Raw genomic sequence first — 27,413 nt, 5'->3', positions numbered from 1 at the left:
AGCCCAACCCTTACGTCCTGGCCTGGCGGGTTTTGGGTGTCATGTGCTCCATCATCCAGCATACTTCCCGGAGCTTGCTCCGAGCGATTACAATCTCCTTGCTCCTTTGAAGAAGCATCTCAGAGGATGCCAGTTTCATTCGGATGATGTCAAGCACGAAGTAAAGGCTTGTTCCGACAACAGGACCCAGAATTCTGTGAGATAGGCATCATGAACCTCGTGAAGCACTGGGATAAACGCCTGAACCGGGGATTGATTGATTGAATTTAAAATTTTGGGTGTGTCAGCACTTGGGCTATCTTGCACCCGTCACATGATCCTAATCCTAAGATTCTATTCTAATAATATCTGGACAGTTATACAGATTGCGCAGTTCTACATTATGTGTAACCTTCTCCACTCACCTACCTCCTCATCCCTTTTAGGTCCAAATATTCTCCTAAGGATTTCATTTTCAAATACTCTTAATTTACTCTTAATTTATGTTCCTCTCTTAATGTAAGGACCACGTTTCACATCCATATAATACTACAGGCAAAATTACCGTTTTGTATATTTTAACTTTCAGTTTCTTACACATTATACGAGAAGATTTAAGTTTATGAAGAGAAAAGTAAGACGCATTTTCTGAATCAAGCCTGCTATTTATTTCCTCTTTAATAGGCTATAATTTGCATTTGTTAATATTACCCTTAAGTACTTGATTGGTTTGCTCTATTTTACTTCGCTTTTCTGCCACTTTTGGCTTATCTGGAAGATGGAGATGAGTGATGACATGATGGAATTGATGAATAAACACTCACAAACACCCATACCGGGATTCGAACCTGGGACCCCTGGCGTCGTAGCGCGCTGTAGTAACCACTCCGCCACGGAGGCCGGCGTCCCTATATACTTGAATTTGGAAAATGTTGAACATTGTAAATAGTATTGCTTTCCGCTCCTCATTTGTTTTTATTTACTCCCGCTGGGAGCTTCTTGCAAGAACTCGGAATTCTGGGAGCGTGATATTCGAACACAGCGGCATGGTGCATGTCGGCTCGCGTCAGCGGGAGAACATTTCAGCTAGCCTATCGGATGTGGGCCTTTTTGTATTTCTTCAGTGTGCAAACGTATTTAATTATTATATAATACCAAGTGAATTAAAGGACTTGTATCATATGCGAATTTGTTGCTGTATCCGTTGTTCCAGCCCTATGGTAAGATATTCAATATGGCGTCATACCCAGAGATGCTAGTTTCCTTTCATGTTGATACGTGGAAGGTATCTACAGACATTTATGGTCCTCCGCATTCCGGATATAGTGACAGTTTGTTTCGTGCAGGTCAGTGATCATCAGTTGTGACAGTGCTAATTGTGACAGTGTTACAGAACAAACAGTGTTTTTGGTTTGCACAGATACATGTTTTCCGCGCTTTCGTAACGAACATCGTTACAACGAATTTTGCAGTGACCTTGAACTCGGTTGCGATTAAGTAGCATTAATCGTCACGGTACGGTGGAATCAGCTGTTTCAGGAACTCTAGTTCGCGAACGCATGAAGCAATAGCTGACCTTGAACTTTTCTTCCGTTCTACGATTTTCTTCGGAATCAACAATGAAGCTCTGCGGAGAAAAACACAATCAACAATCAACTCCCCGTGAAGTGTGTTAGCTTCGGCAGCGGTGAGTACAAAGGTCTGGTTTCCTATAACATTCCTTTTCCTTCATTGTTTCATAGCCTTTTGTATTCTTGTGTTAATTTCTGCATTCAGTTTCGTTTCTCAGCAAGCATGGCAAACGTAAGAGCATTGATCAAAGAAAGAAGCTCCCACAAAGGGAAACTTATACGCATTCAATCGTATGTCAGTACTTACGACGAATCCTCAGCTAAAATACAACAAATAAAAACCCGCATGGAACATGTAAATGCTATCTGGAGTAAATTGGAAGGCGTTCTAGACACAATAGAATCAGAAACAACCGAGGGTGAGCACGACGCGGAAAGGAATGAAATCGAAGAAATGTATTTCGATTTAAAGTCACAGATGCAAACATTAATTGACAACCATGATAAAGCAACATGTGTAGAAAACAAATGTGTATCTAAAACTTCAAATACGCAAGTGAAACTGCCGGCAATTGCATTACCACATTTTAGCGGTAATTACACGCAGTGGGTGTCTTTCAAGGACACGTTCGTATCGCTGATACACAACAATGTAGATATTTCAAATGTTCAGAAGTTTCAGTATTTGCGCGTATCGTTGAAAGGCGAGGCCTTACATCTAATTCAAAATTTGCCAATGACAGAAGCAAATTACGCTATTGCTTGGGAGCAACTCAATGAGCGATACGACAATAAAAGGTTGATTGCAGTCTCACATGTAAATGATATTTTACATATCAATCCAGTTGTAAAGGAGAATTGTCAGGAACTTCGTGCATTTACAAACACTGCAGTTAGCTCTATTTCAGCGCTCAAAATGATAGCTGACAACATGTCGTTAACTGATATAATTTTAGTTCAGCATCTTGTTTCAAATCTCGACCCTGCAACGAGAAGAGCATTTGAACTAGAAAGTAATGATACTGAATTTAGCACATTAGATCAGCTCTTTAGTTTTCTAGAGCACAGATGCCAGGCTCTTGAAAATATTAATCCAGTTACGAGTGAAGGTAACAAGGTAGCAACAAAATCATCTACAAATATGCACAAACAGTACAGTGCTAAATGTCAACAATCTTCGAAGTCATATGTTACAACAGATTCTTCATTGTGCATGTTTTGTAAAACCAACAAACATCGCTTATTTTGGTGTGAAGCCTTTAAGAAAGCTTCTATTTCACAAAAGTATACATTTTTACGTGAGAATCGCGTATGCTTTAACTGTCTTAGCAGCAACAATCACGTTTCGGCACAGTGTAAATATGGAGTGTGCAAGCGATGTAAACAGAAGCATAGTACTTTACTTCATGTAGATGAAGGTACATCCAATGTAAACCAGCGGCGAGAAATGTCATCTGGGGGTCACGTGAACACATCGATGGTAAACAATACAAGCGATTCTTCACAGCATTCAGATCAAGCACCTCAGGTTTCTTATTGTTCAATTAAGCAGAAAAACGCGTCACAGGTGTTACTTGCTACGGCAATTGTTCAAGTACAAGATATAGCGGGCAATTGGGTCAATTGTCGTGCTCTCTTGGACGCGGCGAGTCAGAATAATTTCATTGTTGAAGATTTTGTTCAAAGTCATCGTCTTAGAAAGGTAAAGCATCGAGTTCCCATTCAGGGAATCAACAATTCGTCAGCTGAATCGAGTCATTCAGCAGAGATCCGTCTGAGATCTAATAATAGCAATTTTACGGCAAGTATTTCGTGCTCAGTGTTGCCAACCATTACAGGACTAATGCCTTCAGAAAAGTTTGATGCATCTGAATGGAACATTCCAACAGATATTCGTTTAGCAGACCCAAGCTTTTGTTCGCCTGGCAAAATACAGATTCTGCTTGGTGCAGAGGTTTTCTTTACCGTTATGAAGCCTGAAAAGAGAACAAAACCAGGAAATTTCCCCATTCTTCAAGACACAGAGTTTGGATGGATTATTGCAGGTAAGATTCCAGCAACATCTTCTAGCAACAGTATTACTAGGTCATTTTTCACGAGAAAGGAAGATTCTCTCAGCTCGCAACTCCAACAGTTCTGGATCATAGAGGAGATCCACACGAAACTGCAATCACCAGAAGAAATTGCTTGCGAGCAACATTTTCAGCGAAATGTGACACGAGATGAAAGTGGCCGTTATACGGTCAGGCTGCCATTATGTAAGGATCGTTCAGTGTTAGGTGACTCCTCACACTCTGCATTAACTCGATTTCACCAATTAGAAACGAGGCTTCAACGTCAACCACAATTAAAGGCTGATTATACAGAATTTATGCAAGAATATTACCAGTTGGGACACATGGAACCCATAGGGAATTTAAATGATGTACAAACAAATGACTGCACAAAATTTTTCATTCCGCATCATTGTGTTTTCAAGGATTCCAGTACAACGAAAATACGTGTTGTTTTTGATGGGAGTTCGCCATCAACAAGCGGTGAATCAATAAATAGCATACAAATGGTTGGACCTACCATACAGGAAGATTTGTTTTCCATTGTTCTAAGATTTCGAACTCACAAGGTGGCATTGGTTTCTGATGTAACAAAGATGTATAGAATGATACACATACAACAAGATGACAGGCCACTGCAATGCATTCTGTGGAGAAACTCTCCTCAGGAACTCATAACAGTATTTCAATTGAATACGGTCTCGTATGGGGTTACATCAAGTGCCTTTTTAGCAACCAGATGTCTGAAGCAGTTAGCCGAAGATGAAGCAGTTAACTTCCCACACGCATGTCAAGTGTTGCAGCGTGATTTCTATGTTGATGATTACGTTGGAGGAAGCAGTAGCGTGCAAGGTGCGTTACAACTTTATCAAGATCTTTCAGAACTTCTGAAAAGAGGAGGATTCATCTTACGAAAGTGGTGCTCCAACAGCACTGAAGTACTCAACGCTATTCCAGAATCACTGAGAGAGAGACTCAAAATCTAATTCATTTTCATACCGAAGGTGTTAAAACTCTAGGAATTTCATGGAATCCCTCGGCAGACACTTTCATGATTAACATTGGAGCCAAGTCTGTCAACATGATGTCACACAAATCAACCAAACGTCAAGTAGCCAGTGTTATTGCCCAGATTTTTGATCCAATTGGACTACTTTCACCAGTAACTGTAATGTATAAGTATTTTTTACAACAGTTGTGGCTTCACAACATAAACTGGGATGATCCACTTCCAGAAAGCCTGCAAGTTGAATGGGTTCATCTTCATTCTCAGCTACCAGTCATCAGTGAAATGCAAATACCACGTTTCATCCTAACACCTGGTTTCCGATGCATCGGAGAAAAATTATGGCAGTTGCTTGTACGTTCGTTCAGCAAACGAAGAAGGTTACACCGAAGTTCACTTACTGTGCTCAAAATCACGGGTCGCCCCGATCAAGAAAACCACTCTTCCTAGATTGGAACTGTGCGCTTCAGTCTTATTGGCCAAATTACTCAACAAGACTCTCCCAATTTTGAGACTTAATATTGACAATGTTTATTTGTGGACAGATTCACAAATAGTTCTGGCATGGCTCAGATCGTCAGCAAGCAGATGGAAGCCTTTTGTATCCAACAGAGTAGCGCAAATTCAAGAATTTACTCAAACTTATCAATGGAGACATGTTTCGTCCAAGGATAATCCAGCGGATTTAATCTCCCGTGGAGTTAAACCTCAAGATATTCATCATCATTCGGTATGGTTTCATGGTCCAGCTTGGTTGCAAGAAGATGAAACGTGCTGGCCATCATCATCATCTGACACAAGTCTTAAGAACAAAGATGTTCCTGAACAACGAAAGCTTCCTGTAACTACACTGGTGTCTCATCTGCAATCAGAGGCAATAATAAACGATTTTTCTACATTTTTCAAATTGTTAAGGATTGTAGCGCTCTGTAAAAGATTCATTCGCAATTGTAAAAATGCAAGTAACAAACAATGCGATCCACTTACTTCAATTGACATTGAAGACGCTACTCAAACGTGTGTCGTTATGACACAAATTTCGTTCTTTCATCGAGAGATAAATGATCTCACTGCCAAAGGGCAAGTATCCAACAAAAGTATCCTTAAAGACTTACACCCCTTTCTGGATAATCAGGGAATTCTTCGTGTTGGAGGTAGGCTAGAAAATAGCAACTTGGAATTCAGCAGCAAGCATCAAATCATTTTGCATCCAAAAAGTCACTTCGCCCGTTTACTAATTGCATCAGAGCATGAACGATTGATGCACGCAGCACCTCACTTGTTAATCTCATCCATTCGAGAAAGGTACTGGATACCTAGAATACGACAAGTTATTAAGCAAATCATTCATCAGTGTTTAACTTGTTATCGTTTGAAGGCATCTGCAGCACAACAGCTAATGGGACAGCTCCCATCCATCAGAGTTACACCTAGCAAGGCATTTAATCATGTGGGCATAGACTATGCCGGACCATACGTCATCAAAGTAGGGTCAATCAGGAGTAAAATCACAAAGAAATGCTACATAGCTCTTTTTACGTGCCTAGCCACGAGAGCAATACATCTTGAGCTAGTAACAGACCTTACTTCTGAAGCTTTCATAGCAACATTGCGACGCTTTACAGCAAGGCGAGGCAAGTGTTCCACCATTATCAGCGATAATGCCACAACATTTCAAGGAGCGAAGAACGAACTTCAGAAACTTCAATTGCTATTTCAATCGCAAGGATTCAGTGAAGACATTCAAAGGTATGCAGCACAAGAAAACTTTCAGTGGAAAAATTCACCTCCACGTAGCCCAACATTCGGTGGTGTCTGGGAAAGCGCCATAAAATCCATGAAGTACCATCTTCGTAGAGTCGCCAAGAATGCTGTACTGACATACGAAGAGCTGTCAACTCTTTTGTGCCAAATCGAAGCTTGCTTAAACTCTCGACCTCTTACATCCTTACCTGATTCTCATGAAGAATTTAATTACCTCACTCCAGGCCACTTTCTTATTGGTGGTCCACTAACTTCCTTTCCTCAACCAGACTTAAGTGATCTCAAGGAAAATAGACTTTCCAGGTGGCAACGAGTTCAACAGTTTCAACAAAGGATTTGGAGAAACTGGTCCCGAGATTATCTTCATGGTATGCAACAGCGTCAGAAGTGGACAACCACGCAGCCCAACCTGCAACCAGGACTACTTGTGCTTCTGAAAGAAGACAACCTACCCCCATTATCTTGGAAAATGGGCATTATAGAAGAAGAGTTTCCAGGGAAAGACAATTTAGTTCGTGTAGCCGTGGTTCGCACCAAGGATGGAGTGTACCGAAGGGCTCTCAGTAAGATTGTACCTCTTCCAGATGGGAAGATCAATTGAACTTTCATGATTTAGTTTGGATGCTGTGCATTCCAACGGGGGGGGGGGGGGAATGTTGAAGATTGTAAATAGTATTGCTTTCCGCTCCTCATTTGTTTTTATTTACTCCCGCTGGGAGCTTCTTGCAAGAACTCGGAATTCTGGGAGCGTGATATTCGAACACAGCGGCATGGTGCATGTCGGCTCGCGTCAGCGGGAGAACATTTCAGCTAGCCTATCGGATGTGGGCCTTTTTGTATTTCTTCAGTGTGCAAACGTATTTAATTATTATATAATACCAAGTGAATTAAAGGACTTGTATCATATGCGAATTTGTTGCTGTCTCCGTTGTTCCAGCCTTATGGTAAGATATTCAATATGGCGTCATACCCAGAGATGCTAGTTTTCTTTCATGTTGATACGTGGAAGGTATCTACAGACAGAAACTGATTCAAACTAGTTATCAATAGTTAAATTTGGCGAAGGAAAGTTCTTGCCTGTGGTTTCCAATTGTCTGTTTGCTCTCCTCGCTTCTCGATAAAAGAAAAAGTAACAGATGATTCGCATTCGTGTTCAGTTCGTTAGGTATTTATGCAAAGCGATGAGATTTGTACATGACAAATATAATTAGCCGATAATGAAAATCCTTATTATTACAAGTGCATTGAATGTGTGATATATTCAGTTGAAATAATTATTGTTTTAATTAATGAATCCTGAAAATCTCGTGTATGAATATGCATACCCGAGTTCGTTAAAAAGCTTGTTCAGTACGCAATGATTACCATATTTTTTTTCGAGCCAATTTCTAGTCCATACAATTCTATATTTAATTCTTAACACCGAAGTAATTATCTTAGAAAATTGCTCGTCCATCTTTTGAGATTGTCTGCTCTGCGCAATGTCTTATGGGAACAAAAAGTATACCGACAAGTACGATAACTAGCATCGTGTGAGGCGAAACTAGCAGATGGGTAGCCAGTCCAGCGCCAACTAGGGTATTCTACTGGAAATCCAGTTCCGTGTGATTCGGGCTTAAAACGCATTATTTCCCAAGTTCAAAAGCATTACAGGCGCTAATGAGGAAATTACACCACCACCTTGTTTGAGGATTCACATTGTTACCACAAGTCCCATTAATTCGGTCAACATGTGGTATGGAGGAGTAGATGGGGGCACGTGGGGGAACTCCGATTCCAGCGATGACTCAGCCCCCCTGGCTTGTCGCCAGATCTACACAATCGATTGGTCTCCGAGGACTGCCGGCCTCAGCGTTGCCAGTTCACACCGTCACGAATACCACAAAGCTCGTAATACGTACGATGCCATTGAGTACTGTTCCCGTGCTTTGAACGAAATCACTGCTGAGCGAATCGACATTTGACGTTGTGGCTGATTGCAGATGCAAATGGAAATTCTACATCCTTTTACACACACGTAATGCATCAACAGAACTTGAAAAGCCTAAGCATTGTTCACGTAAATAGAATTGTGAAATATGAGCATTTACGTCAAAGTGGATTGATTTCAATCAGGTGATTTAAAAAAAATCACCGATTTAAATCACTTTAAATAAATAATTTATGGCATACGTAAGGATTTTGTATATATCAGAATTGCTTTTGGTGAAAGTACAATAATCTCGTAATTATTTAATTGTGTTTATTAGGTTATAAGAAAGGAAAACAAAGGAAACAAAATATATGTACTGATGGGGTGAAGCTCATACGAAAGGAAATGTAATATGTAAATTGTAAATACACTTAAATTTCTCTGGATTGAAAATTCAATAATATGTGCACGCAAAAAGAGCAAACATTTTGTGTTTAATGCAAATCATGTCAAACAGTAAATAGTGTCATTATCATTAAACTCTAAATAAATATGAGAGCTGATATTTTGCAAAGTGTCATTAAAAAAAATCTACAATTCAGCTACAAAGACTAAAAAAAATATTTGATATTACAATTACATGGTACATTCAGAATGTTCGATTTTCACTAAAAGAAAAGTTACTGCAATTATTATAGTTTCATTAACGCATTAAACAAACATTTCCATAGTAGGTTCATATAAAGGGTGTCTCATAAGTAATAGCCCAAACTGACACAGGTGAAAGTACACGATAATAGAAGCAAAAAAGTCTCAGCAAACATGGGTCTGCAAACGAGCCGTTTTCGAGATAATTGCGAATGTGTGATTAAAAGCCGACACTGATTTTATTGTTTGTAAACGTCGTCCTAGTTGGTAAAATGTACTCTTCGTTGCTGTAAGGTTTAATTTTCACTAGGCAGTACAGCACAACTGACGTGACTCCCACAGTACGATTAGACTGTGTACTGATTGTATCCATCCTGTTTGATTACAACGCCACCTCTCGGAAATATTGTTTTTTTAAAGAAAGAGCAAACCTCGGAACGCGCAAGGAGTAAAGCACTCTGTGTTTACAAAATGCAATCAGTGACGGCTTCTAACCACACATTCCCACACATTATTAGCATCTTACCAACTAGGACGACGTTTACAAACAATGTAGTCAATGGCGGATTGTAATAACACATTCGCAATTATCTCGAAAACGGCTCATAACGTGTACTGTCACCTGTGTCAGTTTGCGCTATTACCTTTGAGACACCCTGCATACAGTATCAGAAACAGAAAAATGCATATTTACATTTAATTTTTATTTGCTCTGTTCAAATATTTTACAGGGTCATTTACTAGAAAAAGCCTTTTTATGGAAAAAACATATCTATATGTATGGTGCCAAAAGCCATACAAGCAAAATTAAGAGTTTTTTTTAAAATTAAAAAATATATATTTACATTTAAAAAAAATAATAAAAATCGTGATTCTTATCCACCCTGACGTCTCGTGATTATTATGAAAAACTCATATTATTTAATGAAATGCATGTAGTTTATCAATGATACGTCATATAGCATTCAGCGAAATATGAGAGAGAGAGAGAGAGAGAGAGAGAGAGAGAGAGAGAGAGAGAGAGAGAGAGAGAGAGAGAGTGTGTGTGTGTGGGTCACTGGCGAGGATATGGGCGTCCCTGCCTTGTAAGCAAGGGGTCCTGGGTTGGATTCCCGGTGGAGGCACATAGTGGTTCGGATCCCACTTTAAACTGTAGGTACAGTTCCGATTAGCCTTACTGTGCATAAAGTGCACTTAAAACAGCATTTCAATCAATCAATCACTGGGGGGATGGATATGTCCACATTTATTTTAAAAGTCTACTACCATCGATAATAAGAAGCAGGGTTGTTAAAGGTCCAGGAACCCATAAATTTTAATGGGTTCTCTTGGGTTCCGCTGCATGACCGGAATATATTTTCTCGCACAATTTAAATTCGGTCCAAGTTGCGTATTGTTACAGTGAAAAAAGGTTACTGGACCGTATTTAAATGAATGCGGGAAAGAAGGTTCCTGGACCGAATTGAAATTATTTAAATATGAAAAGGTTATGCATTGTCTAGAACTTATTTACGTTTGCTGATTTTCTCTCCTAGACCGGGATTGAATTTATTTACAATTCCTGGACCAGGGTTGACCGATCAAAAGTTGTCTTCTAAAATGTCCGCGAGTAGGTTTTACATTGGAATGTCACACTGCGGTTGTAGAAAACGTAGCGCAGGGAATAAATCAAAACGCTGTTGTTCTCTCGTGGGCCAGGTTCAAAAACTCCCTTGTCGAAGAGTTACTGTACATAACGCAATGGACTATATTAGTGTGGCGTCACATTGATTGAGTTCAAACCCGTCACGTGTTGATCCCCGAATCCGATCCAGAAACCGCAGCCAATAGGAGCTGTCGATGAGGTAACGTGAGGCTGCTGTGTTTCCAGCAGATATTACAACAGGGAAGCGGCAGTGCTGCTACAACCAAGCAAAGGAACGCGCGCGAGAGAATGGGGCTATATGGAGAAAGTACCGTGACTGCGGCGTTTGCGTTTCGCCCATTCCTACCTTGCACTTTAGATTCTCGAGACAGCCAGCACCTGGATTAGTCTTTCATGCTCACAAGTGGATAATTGTTTATCGTCAGGCCCGTATTCGACGCAAGTTGCGTAATGTTTCATTTCAATACGGAACTTGGACCCTATTTAAACTGATCCAGGAAAAAAGGTTCCCGGACCGTATTGAAATTGAGCCTGGAATAAAGGTTCCTGGACTGAATTTAAATTCATCCGGAAAAAAGGTTCCTGGACCGAATTGAAATACTTCACAAATAAAAGGGTTCTTTACTGTCCAGAACACATTTACGCTTGCTAATTTTCTCTCCTGGACCGACATTGAATTTATTTAAAATTCCTGGACCTTTAACAACCCTGATAAGAAGTAACGATAAGAGGAAGTCAAAAGGAATCAACGTAACTATTTATGATAGAACATCAATCAAAGGCCAATCCATGTCAAGTCAACAAGGTTCTTTTCCTTACATTGACACACTGGCAGTGCCACCTGAGCTAAGAAAATATGCAAAGTTCTAGATCCATATCTTCTGCATTTCCGAAATTACTGCGGTGTAAAATGAGCGATTTTGAACATTTTTGACAACATGTTGTTAACTTTAAATTGCAATATTTCGGCAACCATGGCACTTATAGAAATGATTCGGACGGCGTTGGAAAGGTTTTGAAGTGCTCTTTCACATGAGATACTGCATGCTTACGTCAGGGTATACATAAAAAAAGTGGCGTAAAGAACATTTTGGTAGCAGTTTTCTCATAAAACGAGCCCTTCAATTATTTTCAAAAACTTATGTGTCATACATACACTATTACTCAACGACTGCACAACATTTTCAAATGGGATGCGTTTAATGATGAAATGTATAAATGCAGAAACATACATTAGGGTACGATTCAAGTACACAAGAGGTATTTCGTTGTACATTCACGGACAGTTCTGAATTATAACAATTCCATTCACTTTCAATGGAGTTATTACAACGCACAAGTGTCCGTGAGTTCTCGATTTATCTTATTAAATGACGAGAATGAGAAGACTGGAGCAACGACGAACCATATAATTGAAAAATATAAGAGACTAAAATAAACATTTTTTGCAGCTACGTTATATGAAGGAGGCAATGAGGTAGAATAGGCACAGTGTCAGTATTCATAGCTTAATTTTTTTGTATATTCAGTCAGTGTTGCCATCTGGTGAGGTTTTGTGAAAACATTTATCTCGATTGATTGATTGATTTAGTTTATTTTACTTCGCGTTTTGTGCCTCTGGGCTAATTTGCGAAGATGGGGATGAGTGATGAAATTGATGAATGGACATTCACAAACAACCAAGCCCGAGCGGGATTCGAACCCGGGACCCTTGGCGTCGCAGCGCGATGTGCTAACCACTAGGCCACAGGGTCCGGCAACATTTATCTCGACGTTGTGGGGTAAGATGACGCAATGTTGAGTGGGACAGATGGCAGCGTCTTTTATATTTAGATGAAAGTTTACAATATCAGTAATCAACTACGGAGTCTGATACCATTGTTTTATCACTCATAAACCAATTTTTCTACTCGTTTCATCACCTCAGCCTTTACTCTTTCCACTTTTTTACAGAAATATGCCAATAACTCACCAGGAACGAGCATCTTGGACGGAGGAAGACATCAGGAAGCTGCACAGCGTATGATTAACGAGAAGATGAAAGTGAGGGAAGCGAGTCGACAATTCCACAAAACTGAGTCTACATGTGAAGGCGACTTCTTTCCAAGAACTTGCGGAATTGCCGGATAAGAGGCTAACCCGGTCCACGTTGTGCACAGGAAGGCTAATCGGGACCGGACGTACAGTTTAAAAGTGGGATCCGAACCACTTGTGCCTCCACCCGGTAACGAACTCATCTTCGCTTATGTTTCTGTGACCGCAACGAATCTATTACTGACATGAAAATAAAAGAGTGCCTACAACTGTACCAAGAGTTAACGGCCACAGCAAACAATGCATCCTGATAAGTACTCTGCGTGTGGAAGAGTGAAAAAATGGAACCACGGAAGAAGATGTGAGGCGCTAAACTGTTATATTCAGATCACATTCCAACTGCTAAATGCTACTATTTACTTGCGCGCATATTGTCGCTTCATGGTGATACAGCACTTAGCCATTATACATTTTTATTGGTCCTCAAGAACTGAAAAATGATGTAAAGTACATTGAAAATAAAGAAAAATATAAATAAACAGCTTTTTTGCGTTGACTGAAAATGTGCGCCATCTGTCCCCCTTTTATCCTATTACATTTGATGGTTTTTCTTTAGTGTGATATTTCACACGTGTGACCATATTCTTTCTGAGTTTTCATCTGTCTCGACATCACAGGGTGACCACTCTAGGACATGATAAAATTCAAGTATAATTCCCTGTTTTTAAGACGAACTTTCCAAAAAATTCAAGGGTACAAGCAGATGTTTTCTCTATTTCATCCTTACATATTACAGCCTCTCACCACCCACACACATACACAGATGTATATTAACAACGTACAGAATGTGTATAATTGCAATGTACCAAAAAATTACAATTCAATTAACAAATAAACAGTATATATATTTAAATATTTAATTTAAGCTGCGGAGTTTACATTTGTCATTTCAGATAGACTCGAAATGCATCTACAAACACAAGCCACAAATGTTACGGGATATACTAATCTACGAATAATTCTTAATTGTATGAGAATAGCAAACTTAAATTTACCTAATCAACTTCAAGATATCTTATCTTGCAATAATAGCTCGTCTGTCAGAGAGATTGTTCGGCAAAGGGCACTAACAAAGTAAACGGATTGTGAAAATTCTGTTTTATTTTCAGAGCAGCTTTCTTTCATTCCTCGTTAAAAATAAAGCTAAACTGAAAAACTTGCCTCAGGGCATTTACAAACATGTATAAATTCAATGGGATTTGGATTAATAAAAGTTGCTATTTTTCACGCATGTTTCCCGGAGCCAATAATTCGTGCAGAATTCCCGATAATTAGCCACCCTGCATCGTAAGATATCTGCAGGTACTAAATGATACTGGTCCTGGACTCGCATGGGTTGCTACAGCTTTTTACTACAGCACGTGTCTACACGAAGTCACCTTATTTCAATATACTGTCAATATACTGTGAATTTCCTTGACAATGTGATCTCTACCCTCATCCTAAAAGTGTGGACGATCAATGTGTTTCTTTTGTAATCACGTGTTACACATATGCAGACACGCGTGGAAACACCCACGTCCCTTTCAACGTGTTTAATCAGCATACTCGGTTACCATGACAACAGCATGAACTGGATACATTCGGCATGCAGCAAGCCGTGGATGGAGTTTCAAGAAATACAATTAGTGAAGCGAAATGTAAAACCTCCCACTCAAATATTTCACGTCAAATGGAATGTTCAATTTGTAATGATGACCAAATCATTATTTGAAACATAAAGGAGGAACTATTTATATTTAATATGTAGTATTTGTATTGGAAGTGGGGGGAATATGACCACTATAAGGTAAAATAATTAAGAGATGTATTGAAATAGAAATAAGTTTCATATTGCAAAATGATTGCACTGTATTTGGTAGTGCACATAAGTAAAAATCTATTTTTGTAAAGGAGCACCAAATGCACAAACAAAAGTCTGCAAAACCCATATTACCCACTGATGGGGGGTAATATGAGCAACCTGTGGGGGAATATGGGCAATTACGTTTAATGAATACATATAAGGAATTATACACGTAAAAATTAGTCGCAGGATATTTATTTATTTATTAATGCCTTGTTTTAAATGGCGGAGTTAAGGCCGTACAAAGCCCTTCCACTCAACCATACATTTAAAATTATACATTATTATATTATACACAAAGTACACTAAGTCATTTCACATAGGTCCACACACACACACATTTAACTCATACACACAAGTCTTAAAGCCCTGAATATAACACACAAAATGCGATATATGGAATGCAGAATTTAAAACTGTATATACTAAGTAATTACAAAGTATTTTAAGAATTAATGCACTTGCATATGTCCTTTAGTCTGCTTGACAGGGAAAGATCTAACGAGAACTCTGAAGAGAGTGGCTAACACGTCTGCTAAAGGAAGCGACGGAGCTTACTGTTCTAGTGCTTTCTGGCAACTGATTCCATAGTCTTACAACCGATACGGAGAAAGAGTTGGAGAAGAAGTTTGATCTGTGGACGGGGATAGAGAGAACTGAGGAGCTGCGTGATCTGGTGTCGCGATCGTGAAATTCGTGAAGAAATTGGAAGCGAGAGGAGATAGGAAGGTGACTTGAGGTTGAGAACTTTGTAAAGTAAAATCAGTGTGTGCAGCGTTCGTCTTTCTTGCATAACAGTTGGGTTGAAAAGTTCGTAGGCTAACATAGTAAAAAATATTTTTTTGACAAAATTCGATCTTATTATTCAATATAGTTGCCTTCGAGGGCGATACAACGATTATAGCGGTCATACAATTTTTCGATGCCATTTTTATAGTACGATTTCTCTTTAGCCTCAAAATAGGCCTCAGTTTCGGCGATTACCTCTTCATCAGTGCTAAATTTCTTTCCAGCGAGCATTCTTTTAAGGTCTGCAAACAGGAAAAAGTCACTGGGGGCCAGATCTGGAGAATATGGTGGATGGGGAAGCAATTTTATTACGGTTGAATATCGCTAAACATTGCTCCGAATCATCAAAACGTTGTTGCTTTTGATCGATTGTGAGCACGCGCGGCACCCATTTTGCACACAGCTTTCGCATGTTCAAATATAAATGCACAATATGTCCAACACGTTCCTTTGATATTTTTAAAGTCTCAGCTATCTCGATTAACTTCACTTTACGATCATTTAAAATTATTTTGTGGACTTTTTTGATGTTTTCGTCGGTAACAGCCTCTTTGGGGCGTCCACTGCGTGCATCGTCTTCGATGCTCATTTCGCCTCGTTTAAATTTAGCAAACCACTTCTCAACGGTTGATTTTCCTGGTGCAGAGTCCGAATAATGTTTATCAAGCCAAGCCTTGGCTTCAAAAGTATTTTTTTTTTTTGTTGCCAAAAAGCAATGCTTTATTAACACACGAAATTCTTTTTTATCCATTTTTTCACAATAACAAAAGCTGCTTCACTCACAATGCTATATCTCACGAACTAATTATCCGGCAGCTGTGAAATTTATACACGTATCTTTTGAAGGTTAGTACTAAGTAAAAATCACATGGATTTAATTCTAGTAACGCCATCTATGAGTCAGCCTACGAACTTTTCAGCCCAACTGTTACGTCGCCACCCTAATTTGAGAAAATAAGGTGATAGGTGGTCCCAATATTTTAAATTAGCATTGAATGAATGCATATCAAACATAGGCGTGAGCACGGGGTGGGGGGCAAGGGGGCAGTTGCCCCTTCTGATACTCTCGCTTAGAAATTTAGTGTAGACTAACTAACTCTCTAGCCTTGTTAAACCTGAAGGTTCATTGCTGCAGCAACACAGGCCTTCCATCTGTCCCTATCTTGAGCAAGATATATATATATATATATATATATATATATATATATATATATATATATATATATATGTGTACTCTTTTCCATTCCTACCGAATTCCTTTAGGTCTATCTCAACGTTGACCCTCCATCTTTGTCTTGGCCTTCCAACTGGTCTCTTACCATCAGGTTTCCCAACAAGAATCCTGTAAACTCCTCTTTCCTCTCCCATTCGTACCACATGGCCTGCTCACCTAAGTCTTCTTGATTTAATTATTCTAATAATATCTGGACATGAATACAAATTATGTAGTTCTAAATTACGTAACCTTCTCCACTCACCTGTCTCCTCATCCTTTTTAGGTCCAAATATTTTCCTAAGGATCTTATTTTCAATTTAGTGTAGAGAAATCTTATTACCGTTATTAAACAATATTATCTTAAAAATAGTTTCAAATCAACGAAAGTACCAAGCAACTATGGCGGGATTATTTCTTATGTAATCGGACTATCTCACTTCGTTCTCCAGCAAATTACTATTAAGACTCACGCATTTTATTCGTTAGCCTAGTTGTGTTACACCTATGTGGTCGCAGAATAAATTGGTCACACGTTGGAATTGAATAACTTATGTATAGTTGTTTTGAATCTGCTGTACGAAATCATGTTTACATGTAAATTAGTCTGATCCACAGAGAGGGAATATAAAGGGGTAGGGGAACAGAGAACTTTTGTGCCAAGGAAGCATGAATTCTTCAAATAGAGTGATTTTCGGTGGGTCCGGACACACACTATATACGCCCCTGTTTAGTATCCATCAATACAATAGAAACACTGAGATGGAATGAGGTTTTTCTCTCTCCGACTGAACTTGAAACTTTCTCAAGTGCCTACATTACACCGAATTGCTGTGCTCATTTCCCCCCGAATTGCAACCTTTTATGTAAGTTGATACCACTGCGGTAGGATGAGGCATGACATTATGATGCAACTTGTAGTGTGTGAACCATTCTTCTAGCTTTGTTGTTACTTATACACGGATCATTATCTCAACAAGTGTTCTGCTCAGATTTAACTCCTATTATAGTAGTCAACAATAACAGCTGTATTTTTAGTACAATTTCCAGTACTTCCCTTTCAAAACGTTCGGAACGCAGATTTTCGTCAGCTCAGATGAGTACGCAGTTACAAGTGACAATCAAGACTCCACCGATGTTGTCAACATACAATTGTTTTCTTCCACTTCACACAGCATACGCTATGACGCAATAACCTTAATTGTGCCCATATTCTCTACGTTCCCATTTTCCCCCTACTTCTCCTATATCTATTGAGGCATTAAAATAATTCCGACTTATGGTAAAACGTGATTAAAAGCAGGGTTTTAAAGGTCCAGGAATTTTAAATAAATTCAATTCCGGTCCAGGGAGAAAATCAGTAAGCGTAAATTGGTTCTGGACTGTAAAAAAACTTTCTTATCCGTAAAGTATTTCAATTCGGCCCAGGAACCTTTTTTTTTTGGATTTTGGATGAATTTAAATACGGTCCCGATTAATTTAAATATGGCAGGAACCGGATCAATATAAATAGGGTCCAAATTCCGCATTGAAATGAAACAATACGCAACTTGGACCAAATTTAAATTGTGCGAGAAAAAAATTCCAGTCTTGTTGCGGAACCCATTAGAATGCATGGCTTCCTGGATCTTTTAACAATCCCAGGGTTGGGGGGTTAAAGGTGCAGGAATTGGAAATAAATTCAATTCCATCCGGGAGAGAAAATCAGCAAGTGTAAATGGGTAAAGATCCTTTTTATGTTTAAAGTATTTCAATTCGGTCCAGGGACTTTTTTTGATCAATTTAAATACGGCACAAAAAAAAGACAAAACATTGGAATCTTCAAAATATTAGGCATAATAATATGTCCAAAAATCTCGCAGCTGGGAGGGGCGATCGCCCTCCCCGTGGATCCGCGCCTGGGTTCAGTCCACGGAACACACAAAGAGCGCAGTTACGTACATGCGGAAATAAAGAACTTGTAGCGAAACGAACACGAACTTACTGAAGCGTTTGGTTCCGCACTTCCCTAAGTGTCAGGCGGTGTAATCACAGCCCTTGAAATAGGCCGGCGATTTTATTCTCCGACCAGAGCCCGGCCATTACTAATTCACCCTTGTCTGGTACAATGGAGAGCGCGGGTAGTCTGCTCAAGTTGCATATCGCCACTCACATTCAATCTTTTGGGTGTATATGTACAGGGTTATTACTAGAGAACGGATTTTAAGCATAGGCCTATATAGGACATTTGCAATGCTCAGTTAGTGTGGTTAGGTTTCTTGTCTGAAGTTAAAAAAATAATTACATATTTCAAATTCAGAAACATTTTACATGTACAAATTACTAAATAAGCACATATTTGGAGCAATCGTACCATTTCAGTGAAAATATTGAAACATTTCGCAGCGTCCGAGGGCGCACACTTTGGGAACCTCTGCTGTATGTATTTATGTATATATATACAGAGCATTCCCTGACATTCGCTACGAGACTCGGCGGAAAGCGGCCCGGCATCAGCGTTTGTCTTTCCCGGTGAACGGGTCCGCGACAGTCGCTTATATTAAACCTCGTAAAAAAAAAAAGTTTAGAGTAACAGTGTCAGTTCTGAATAAAAGTGGAAAGAAAAATGGGGAAATAAAGTATACAAAGACAATCCGCACACCATCCGTGAGTTAAAAGAGAGTATTGTACGAAAAATCGGGAGAATTACAGTAGACGAACTTGCACGTGTAAATGCCAATTTCCTTCGGATATGCCAGGAATGTGTTGCAGCAGAGGGACATCATTTTCAACACCTCCTGTAGTCAAGGTTAGTACATAATATGAAAACTGTAATTTTAATAGCCGATTCTAGCGACTGTCGCTGACCCGTTCACCGGGAAAGATGCCGGGCCGCTTGCCGCCGAGTCTCGTAGCGAATGTCAGGGAATGCTCTCTAGAATGTTTTGTTTTCACTGTAAGAAAAGCTACTGAAATTATTATAGTTTCATTAATGCACTCAACAAACATTTTCATAGTAGGTTCATAGCTATATACAGTATCAGAAACAGAAAAATGTATTCTTACATACAATTTTTATTTGCTTTCATCAAACTGTTCAAATATTTTATAGTGCCCTTAACAAGAAAAAGCCTTCTTATGGAAAACATACTTATCTACATGTATGGTGCTAAAAACCATACAAGAAATTTTAAGCGAATTAATAAAAATCGATTTAAATTTAAAAAAATCAGATTTGATTTTAAAAAATCATCACAATTGATTTTTTAAATAAAAATCATGATATTTATCCACCCTGCTCTTCACGCAAGGTTTTAGTGAATATTAACGCCCGAAAGCGCTGAGAAAAGTTGAAGAACTAAATCACGTCCTTGGGAATGGCTAGAGGTCCCAGTGGTAAAAAATCAAAGGATGCCTCGCAGATTACATCGCCAATTAACTGCAGAACTGGGAATTAGGTAGGATCAGCTTCTTTGAAGAGATATTTCAAAGAGCCAGAGGTATTGTGTGATCGAGGCTTCGCAGGCGTGTTTGCTGCTACATCACTTTTATTTACCACTGTTTGTATACCAGTCAAGAAAGTCAAGATATCAACAAGTAGGCCAAGAAAGTAAAGAAAAAGTCAAGAAATTTTGCTTTTGGTCAATACTTTTTATATTTTTTTTATAGTATAGTCAACTTACATTGTTATATACCTTCTTCTTCTTCATAAGGCACTACAACTTCATACACTGAAAGTTTTGGCCTCCTCAACAATTTCCCTCCATTTTTCTATCCTGGATGCACTTCCACCATTTGTTGATCTTCATATCTTTCAGATCCTTAATAACATCAACTATCCATCTGTTTTTTGGTCTGCCTCTTGCTCTTGTTCCTACTGGGTTCCATTTGTATATCCCTTTGACTAGCCATTCCTCTGACATTCTATGAACATGTACTAGCCATCTTAGTGTTTGGAATTTGACAAATTTTATTATGGTCTTATTTTGAATTATTCTGTTTATTTCATTATTTCGTATTCTCCAAGTACCATCATCATCTTTAATTGGGCCATAGATTTTTCTTATTATTTTCTTTCAAATACTGATATTTTTTGTTTGCAGGGGTCTTTGAGTGTCGATGTTTATATAACTGTAGTGGAATTTGATACAATTGAATATTTGGAAATCTAAATTTGTATTCAGTTGTGGTTAAGATTTGTTCACTTTGTTTCTTAAGAATTACATTCTTGTGTGCGTGGAGTTCTGTAGGAATATTAAATAAAGTAATGTATTCCCCATCCAGGATAAACTCTGAATCACTAATTTTGCATGCATTAATAGAGCAAGTCTGTCTACATCCCTTGTTCAGTTTTCATCCTAACCCGCCTTGTAGTAGAGGTTTTTCATTGAATTAAAATATCTATTTTCTTAATTTTGCAACTATACCTATGTAGGGGGGCGATTAAATAAATGTTAAGAAAAATGAAAAAGACCAAGGAAAAAAAAGTCAAGAATTTTGGATTTGTTATTTTGGTAGACACCCTGTTACACCATTTATGCTTCCAGGCAGAGTCAAATTGTGACTGTTAGGTTGCCTCTTTCGGCGAATACCAAGTTCTTATGCATGTAAACATGATCGAAACTTTGTGGATATTTCTGATGTAGGAAGGTGATATTTATTACTTTCCAAGTAATTGACGGGGTGTAAAGGCGACCTCACTTGCATTCCACAGACTGCCGGATATACAAGCCGCAAAACCCCGCAGTGCGCGGGGGCCCGGAGGAAAGTAAACATTTAAGGGGCCCTCAGCCATCGACATAGTAGAGGGTTCATATATGCGTATGTAAAAAATAAACGTAGTTACTCAGGGGTACAGAAACGAATACAATATATACAGGTAAAGGTGAATTTAAAGTTCCCTGTGCATATGGCACCGTGCCATGCCATTTAGGATATGTGGGGGTAGGGACCATAATTTCGGTATCGGACATCTTGGATGTGATGTGATCAGCACTACGCTCCGGCCGCCTTTTTGAGGCTGGTTGGGTTATGGAACCGATTTATGCGGGAAAAAACCGGAAAAATTCCGACCTTAGATCACCCAGCCCGGGTCTCCCGCGTGGTAGTCAGTTTAGAATCAAATCAGGCTGGAATTTCATGAGAAATGCAGCGGTGAAGGTTTCTTCAACTTATCATTAATCAGGAAAAAATTATGACTGCATGATTGTAGTAACAAATGTATCAATTCCCAGGTGGTAAGAAAGCATTGTCATATATATATATATATCACATCACCACGCCGAAACCTTGGGGGGGGGGGGGGGGCAGGGATTCCAGAGCCACTTCAGTTCTCATGTGGCCCTCACCTATAAGGGGCCAAATGTATTACTTTAAACATGTTGCATAACTTTTGCACAAAGAAACTTCGCACACAACAGGTCGGAAATTACGCAGGATTCTGCTTTGAAATGGGCAAAATCAATAATATGGAGACCTCTCTGATGGGGCAGTGGTGACGTGGTCGCCTTGTAATCAAGGGGTCCCGGGTTCGATTCCCGGTGGAGCCACATAGTGGTTTGTATCCAACTTTAAACTGTAGGTCCTGTCCCGATTAGCCTTATTGTGCATAAAGTGGACTTAAAACACCAAATCAATCCAATCCAAATGGATCTGTTTGTAGATATCTGAAGCTCAGTATACTTTATGCCATGGATTGATTTGGCTGTGAATCGTGAAGATGAGGATGAAATCGATGATTGATTGATTGAGTTGGTGTTTTAAGTCAACTTTATGCACAGTAAGGCTTGTAATCAAGGGATCGCGGGTTCGATACCCTGTGGAGGCACATGGCACAGTGGTTCGAATCATATTTTAAACTAAGTCCAGTCCCGATTAGCCTTTCTGTACATAAAGTGGACTTAAAACAACAATTCAAGTGATCAATCAATTCAATAATGTGTGACTATCACTTTCTTGTGCTTGTGCGTTTACTATTTTATTATTTCCTTTTTCAATCCGACAATGAATTAAGGAAAATGCATGGTATATTATGAATGAATATTTGCGAGAATAGAGGAAAAAGCATGAGAATACTGTAGTCCTCAAGCTCTTCAATGATCCAGTCACATTGCAAAATAGTCTAACTTGTTTCTATCATGACCAATTGTACCCATCAACTCCTTTACATTTTATAAGAGGTGTTAAGGGACTTTTGAATCAACGAACCCGCGATCTCTTGATTACAAGCCTTACTGTGCATAAAGTTGACTTAAAACACCAACTCAATCAATCAATCATCGATTTCATCCTCATCTTCACGATTAGTGAAGCAGCAGAAAGTGCAACAAAATAAACCAAATCTATCAATAACTCAAAATTTATTTCACATTATTTTGGCCAAGAAACCAAACTAAAAAATAAAACACCTCATTATGTCGTATTTTTGCCGATAAATTAATCGCGAAGATGAGAACGACTGAGAATTAAGTGAAATGAATGAGAGAACAATAAGAAATAATATATTTCTTCTGCATTTCACCCCGTTATCTGCCGTCGCAGCAGCAATCAATATTTACAACACTGTCGGATATTGAATTGTGTTGTCGCGTATCAGTAGGTTATAGAGAAAGGTTATGTTAATAGTTCATATATTCAGATTGCCGATAGTAGGCTATAATCTCAACTTGAAATATTTTTATGGACTTTGTTAGCTGAATTTAGGCATTCTGATAGTTTGCAAAATATCAGATGCCATGCTTAATTCGAGTTTAACGATAATGACACTATTTACGGCTTAAAATGATTAGTATTTTGTATATTTTTCTACACAAAATGTTTGCCATTTTTGCCTATAAAAATTATTGAATTTTAAATCAAGATACATTTAAGTATGTTTACAGTTTACATATTACATTTCCTTTCGTAAGAGCTTCACCCCATCAGTACATATATTTTGTTTCCTTTCTTAGAGCGTAATAAACACCATTAAATGATTACTCTTACGAAAAGTGATTCAGATATTTACAAAATGCTCATGTACATTATTCTATAAATTATTTATTTCAAGTGATTTAAATCAGTGATTTTTTTCTTCCATACGTGTACTGCACAAGCAGCGCCATTGATTTTTGTAGGAAACGTTATTCCTCTCGGTTGAATAGTTATCGCCTTTTAAAACCGTGAAGTGATACGTTGTTTACATCTCACGCGGCCGCCATTACATATGCGCTTCTGATTGGTTATGCTACGAAAAATGCTACGGAAATAAGACGGATCCTATCCTTGAGATATGCATGAAATTTTTCACTTTACACGGTAGCATTTTGTCGTGGCATAAATGTTAAAAAGAATCAGGGGCATAACTAGGCTGGGGCGGCCGGGGCCCCTCCCGAAGACTGTAATTTTCCTGACTTGTGTCTTTGTTATACTTGCCCGCTGCAGGCAGATTACATTGACGTGTGAGGCCCACCCACTTACATAAAAAAAAATAATTAAATCATAATAAAATGAATTATATTTCATGGTGTCTACTCAAGGATCATGATAAAATTCAAGTATAATTCCAGGCTTCCAAGGCGAATTTTCCAAAAATCCAAGGCTGCAAGTATATATTTTCTTTATTTCAACCTTACGTACTACCGCCTCTCACCTCCCGCCCAAATGCTAACAATATAAAGGGTGTGTGTGGTTCCAATGTATCCAAAATTATAATTCAATTAAATGGAACGGTGCGGAGTTTATAAGCACCTAAAATTTTCCACTTCATATACTCAGACTCGAAATACATCACTCCCGTGGCGGAGTGGTTAGCACATCACACATCGAATCCTGGCCTATCCATGGATGTTTGTGAGTGTCCACTCATCAATTTCATCATAACATCCCCATCTTCGCAATTAGCCAAAAGTGGCAGAAAAGCGAAGTAAAATAAAGCAAATCAACCGAAATACATCAACAAACACAAGTCACAAATATTTCGGTTTATATTCCAACCTACGAAAAAATGTTAATTATATGAGAATTTCAGACTAAAATTTACCTAATCATATTCAAGATATCTTCAGTCTGTGGCATATTGTTCTGCAAAGGACACTAACAAAGTAAACGGGTTGACAGAATTCTGTTTTATTTTCAATGCAGCTTTCTTTTCCATCTTTGGCAAAAATAAAAACTTTACTGTGAAAAACTTGCCTGAGGGCATTTATAAATATGTATAAATTCAATGGGATTTGGATTAATACAAGTTGATATGTTTCACCTCTTCGGAGAAAAATGTAAGCAGAATTCACGCATAATTGCCGGTGAGGAGCCACCCGGTATAGTATTGTCTTACACCCCACATGTTAATGTCTTACACCCCACATGTTAAAATTATGCATTTTTTTTTTTTTTTTTGTATTCGTAGACATAGCCACCATAACAGCAATAACTGGGGGCCCTACTACTAGAGTGGTCTGCCCTGGGGTCCCCATGACTCTCGTTACGCTCTGAGAAAAAAGCGGCCTTAAGCTTGTTGTGGTCAACTCTTGCAATTCCTGCAGGCAGCAGCAGAGCAGTGGAGTGCAACCACGATGAGGAAGTGGAAGCAGGCTGAATCTCGTCAACGCCCGAGGTACCGTCTTTCATAACAGCTGGAAATGGCCGTGCCAACGAAAGCGAAGAAAGTACTTTCCGGTGCAGTGCATTTCCCCGGTTGTTTTCTTGCTCTACATATAGTATAGTCTGCCGGCATCCTCACAACGGCAAGGTCTTTCACAGAAGTCTGCCTTTTAAATTCTTGTATATTCACCAAGGTGGATTGATTTAAATCGTGATTTAAATAAATAAAACAAAATCCTCAGAATTTTGTAGATATCACAATCAGTTTTGGTGAAAGTACATTAATCTCGTAATCATATATCTCGTATATAGCTATATCTGTTTCACTTGTTTTACTTTCTTAGAGCCTAATAAACAGAAATGATTACGAGATTAATGTACTTTAACCAAAACTGATTGTGATATCTACAAAATTCTGAGGATTTTGTTTTATTTATTTAAATCATATATATATATATATATATAAATCAAAGAAGGTAAAAGGAAACACTCACCGGACAGTAGAAAAATTCAAAATTTTCGCTAATTTCATAGCATCATCGGTGTGAGAAGAAATAGACGGAATCAGATTTAAATAAAAAAATATTTTTAAAATAAAAATCATAATTTTTCCCTACCCTGACATTCACTGGAATATGTTCTTCCTATTCACTGGAATATCTCCTTCCTATATCATCCCCTCTCCACTATAAATTATAATTTAGAAAGAACGTAGGCATCCGAACTACGAATCACACAGATACAATGATTTAATGTTTCCTAAGCTCAATAGGAGCTGATGCTGCCAAAAAATGTGACTGTCTTGCTGCCAAAAGATGAAATCTTCGTGATAATATGTATTAAAGCAGACATCCCGATTTTCCAGGTTTTTTCCTTGTTTTTTTTTCATTACGTGCTCATATCTTCGTTTTGTCCTTTTTTTCCCCAACTGCTTCTCCATTCTTTACTCTTTATTTCAACTCCATAAATAATAAGATAAGAATGCACCAAGTTTGAAGACTATACAAAGCAAGGGGGACTGAGTTAAATCTGTTTATTTAAATCAAATGATATTTTTGAAAAAATCACTGATTTAAATCACTTTAAATAAATAATTTATAGAATAATGTACATAAGGATTTTGTAGATATCAGAATCACTTTTGGTGAAAGTACATTAATCTCGTAATCATTTAATGGTGTTTATTACGCTCTAAGAAAGGAAAATAAAGGAAATAAAATATATGTACTGATGGTGTGAAGCTCATACGAAAGGAAATGTAAACACATTTCTCATGATTTAAAATTCAATAATTTTTATAAGCAAAAATAGCAAACATTTTGTGTAGAAAAATATACAGAATATTACTCGTTAAAAAATAAATAGTGTTATTATCACTAAACTGTTACTAAACATGGCAGCTGATATTTTTCAAACTTTCATTTAAAAAAAAAATCAGATACAAAGACTAAAAATATTTAAGTTATTATTTTAAGTTACAATTATAGAGTACATCCACAATGTTTTATTTTCACTGGAAGAAAAGTTACTTAAATTATTATTAGTTTCATTAACACAGTCAACAAACATTTCCATAGTAGGGACAGTATCAGAAACAGAAAAATGTATATTTACGTATATTTTTATTTGATTTAATCAAAGTGTTCAAATATTTTACAGGGCCGTTTAGTAGAAAAAGCCTTTCTATAAAAAACATATCTATATGTATGGTTCCAAAAATCAAACAAGCAATTTTAAGCGTGTTTTTTTTAAAAAAATCGATTTGAATTTGAAAATCAACAAAATTTTTTTTAAAATAAAAATCATGTTTTTTATCCACCCTGGTACAAAGTCATTTCCTCAGTTCTCCTGATCTGAAAAATAGTTCTCCGCTTGCGTACGTGGCATTTCATAAGTCAGACATAAGAAGTCTCAAATATGCGTGCAAATGTAGATACGACCTGTGCCCGATTGAATTATAACACCATTGTCATTGTAATGTGGAACTAATTGTCTTTAGTCATTGGAAAAACAAAGGCTGGAAATCTGTGAGACTCAAATCAACGAGATTTGCGATTGCAATTTGTTTGTAGTTGGTAAATAATACTGATCTCTCTCACCTATAGCAGGCCCATGATTATGATACGGGGAAGGAGAATATTGTCCACTGAGTGAGAGACAAAACACCAATCCAGATTTTTCATTTCGATTCTGTGAAGCTTCCATGTGTGAATTCATTTCCCAAAGAAACTTTATCCTTATTATCAGAGTTCGTCTCCGTGTAATCAGTGGATACCAGGATAAGATTCCAAATGGTACAGGGTGTACTAAAGCTCGAATCACAAGGAAAGGGA

The 27,413-nt window shown here is 38.2% G+C and overlaps 2 protein-coding genes across 4 annotated transcripts in view; one reads left to right on the top strand and one right to left on the bottom strand.

Moving 5' to 3' along the window:
• The window catches only part of LOC145981554 (USP6 N-terminal-like protein), a 179,898-nt gene that overhangs the window by 101,701 nt on the left and 50,784 nt on the right, over positions 1-27,413 (bottom strand). The window lies entirely within an intron of this gene.
• On the top strand, positions 6,448-6,975 carry LOC145981190 (uncharacterized). Its single transcript, XM_083114309.1, has one exon. It carries the CDS (start codon positions 6,448-6,450, stop codon positions 6,973-6,975), a length of 528 nt encoding a protein of 175 aa, XP_082970435.1.

The sequence above is a fragment of the Lepisma saccharinum genome, chromosome 29, assembly GCF_977018435.1.
Source record: "Lepisma saccharinum chromosome 29, izLepSacc3.1, whole genome shotgun sequence".
NCBI classification, from domain to species: Eukaryota; Metazoa; Arthropoda; class Insecta; order Zygentoma; family Lepismatidae; genus Lepisma; species Lepisma saccharinum.
This window is presented reverse-complemented; position numbering and strand designations above follow the sequence as displayed.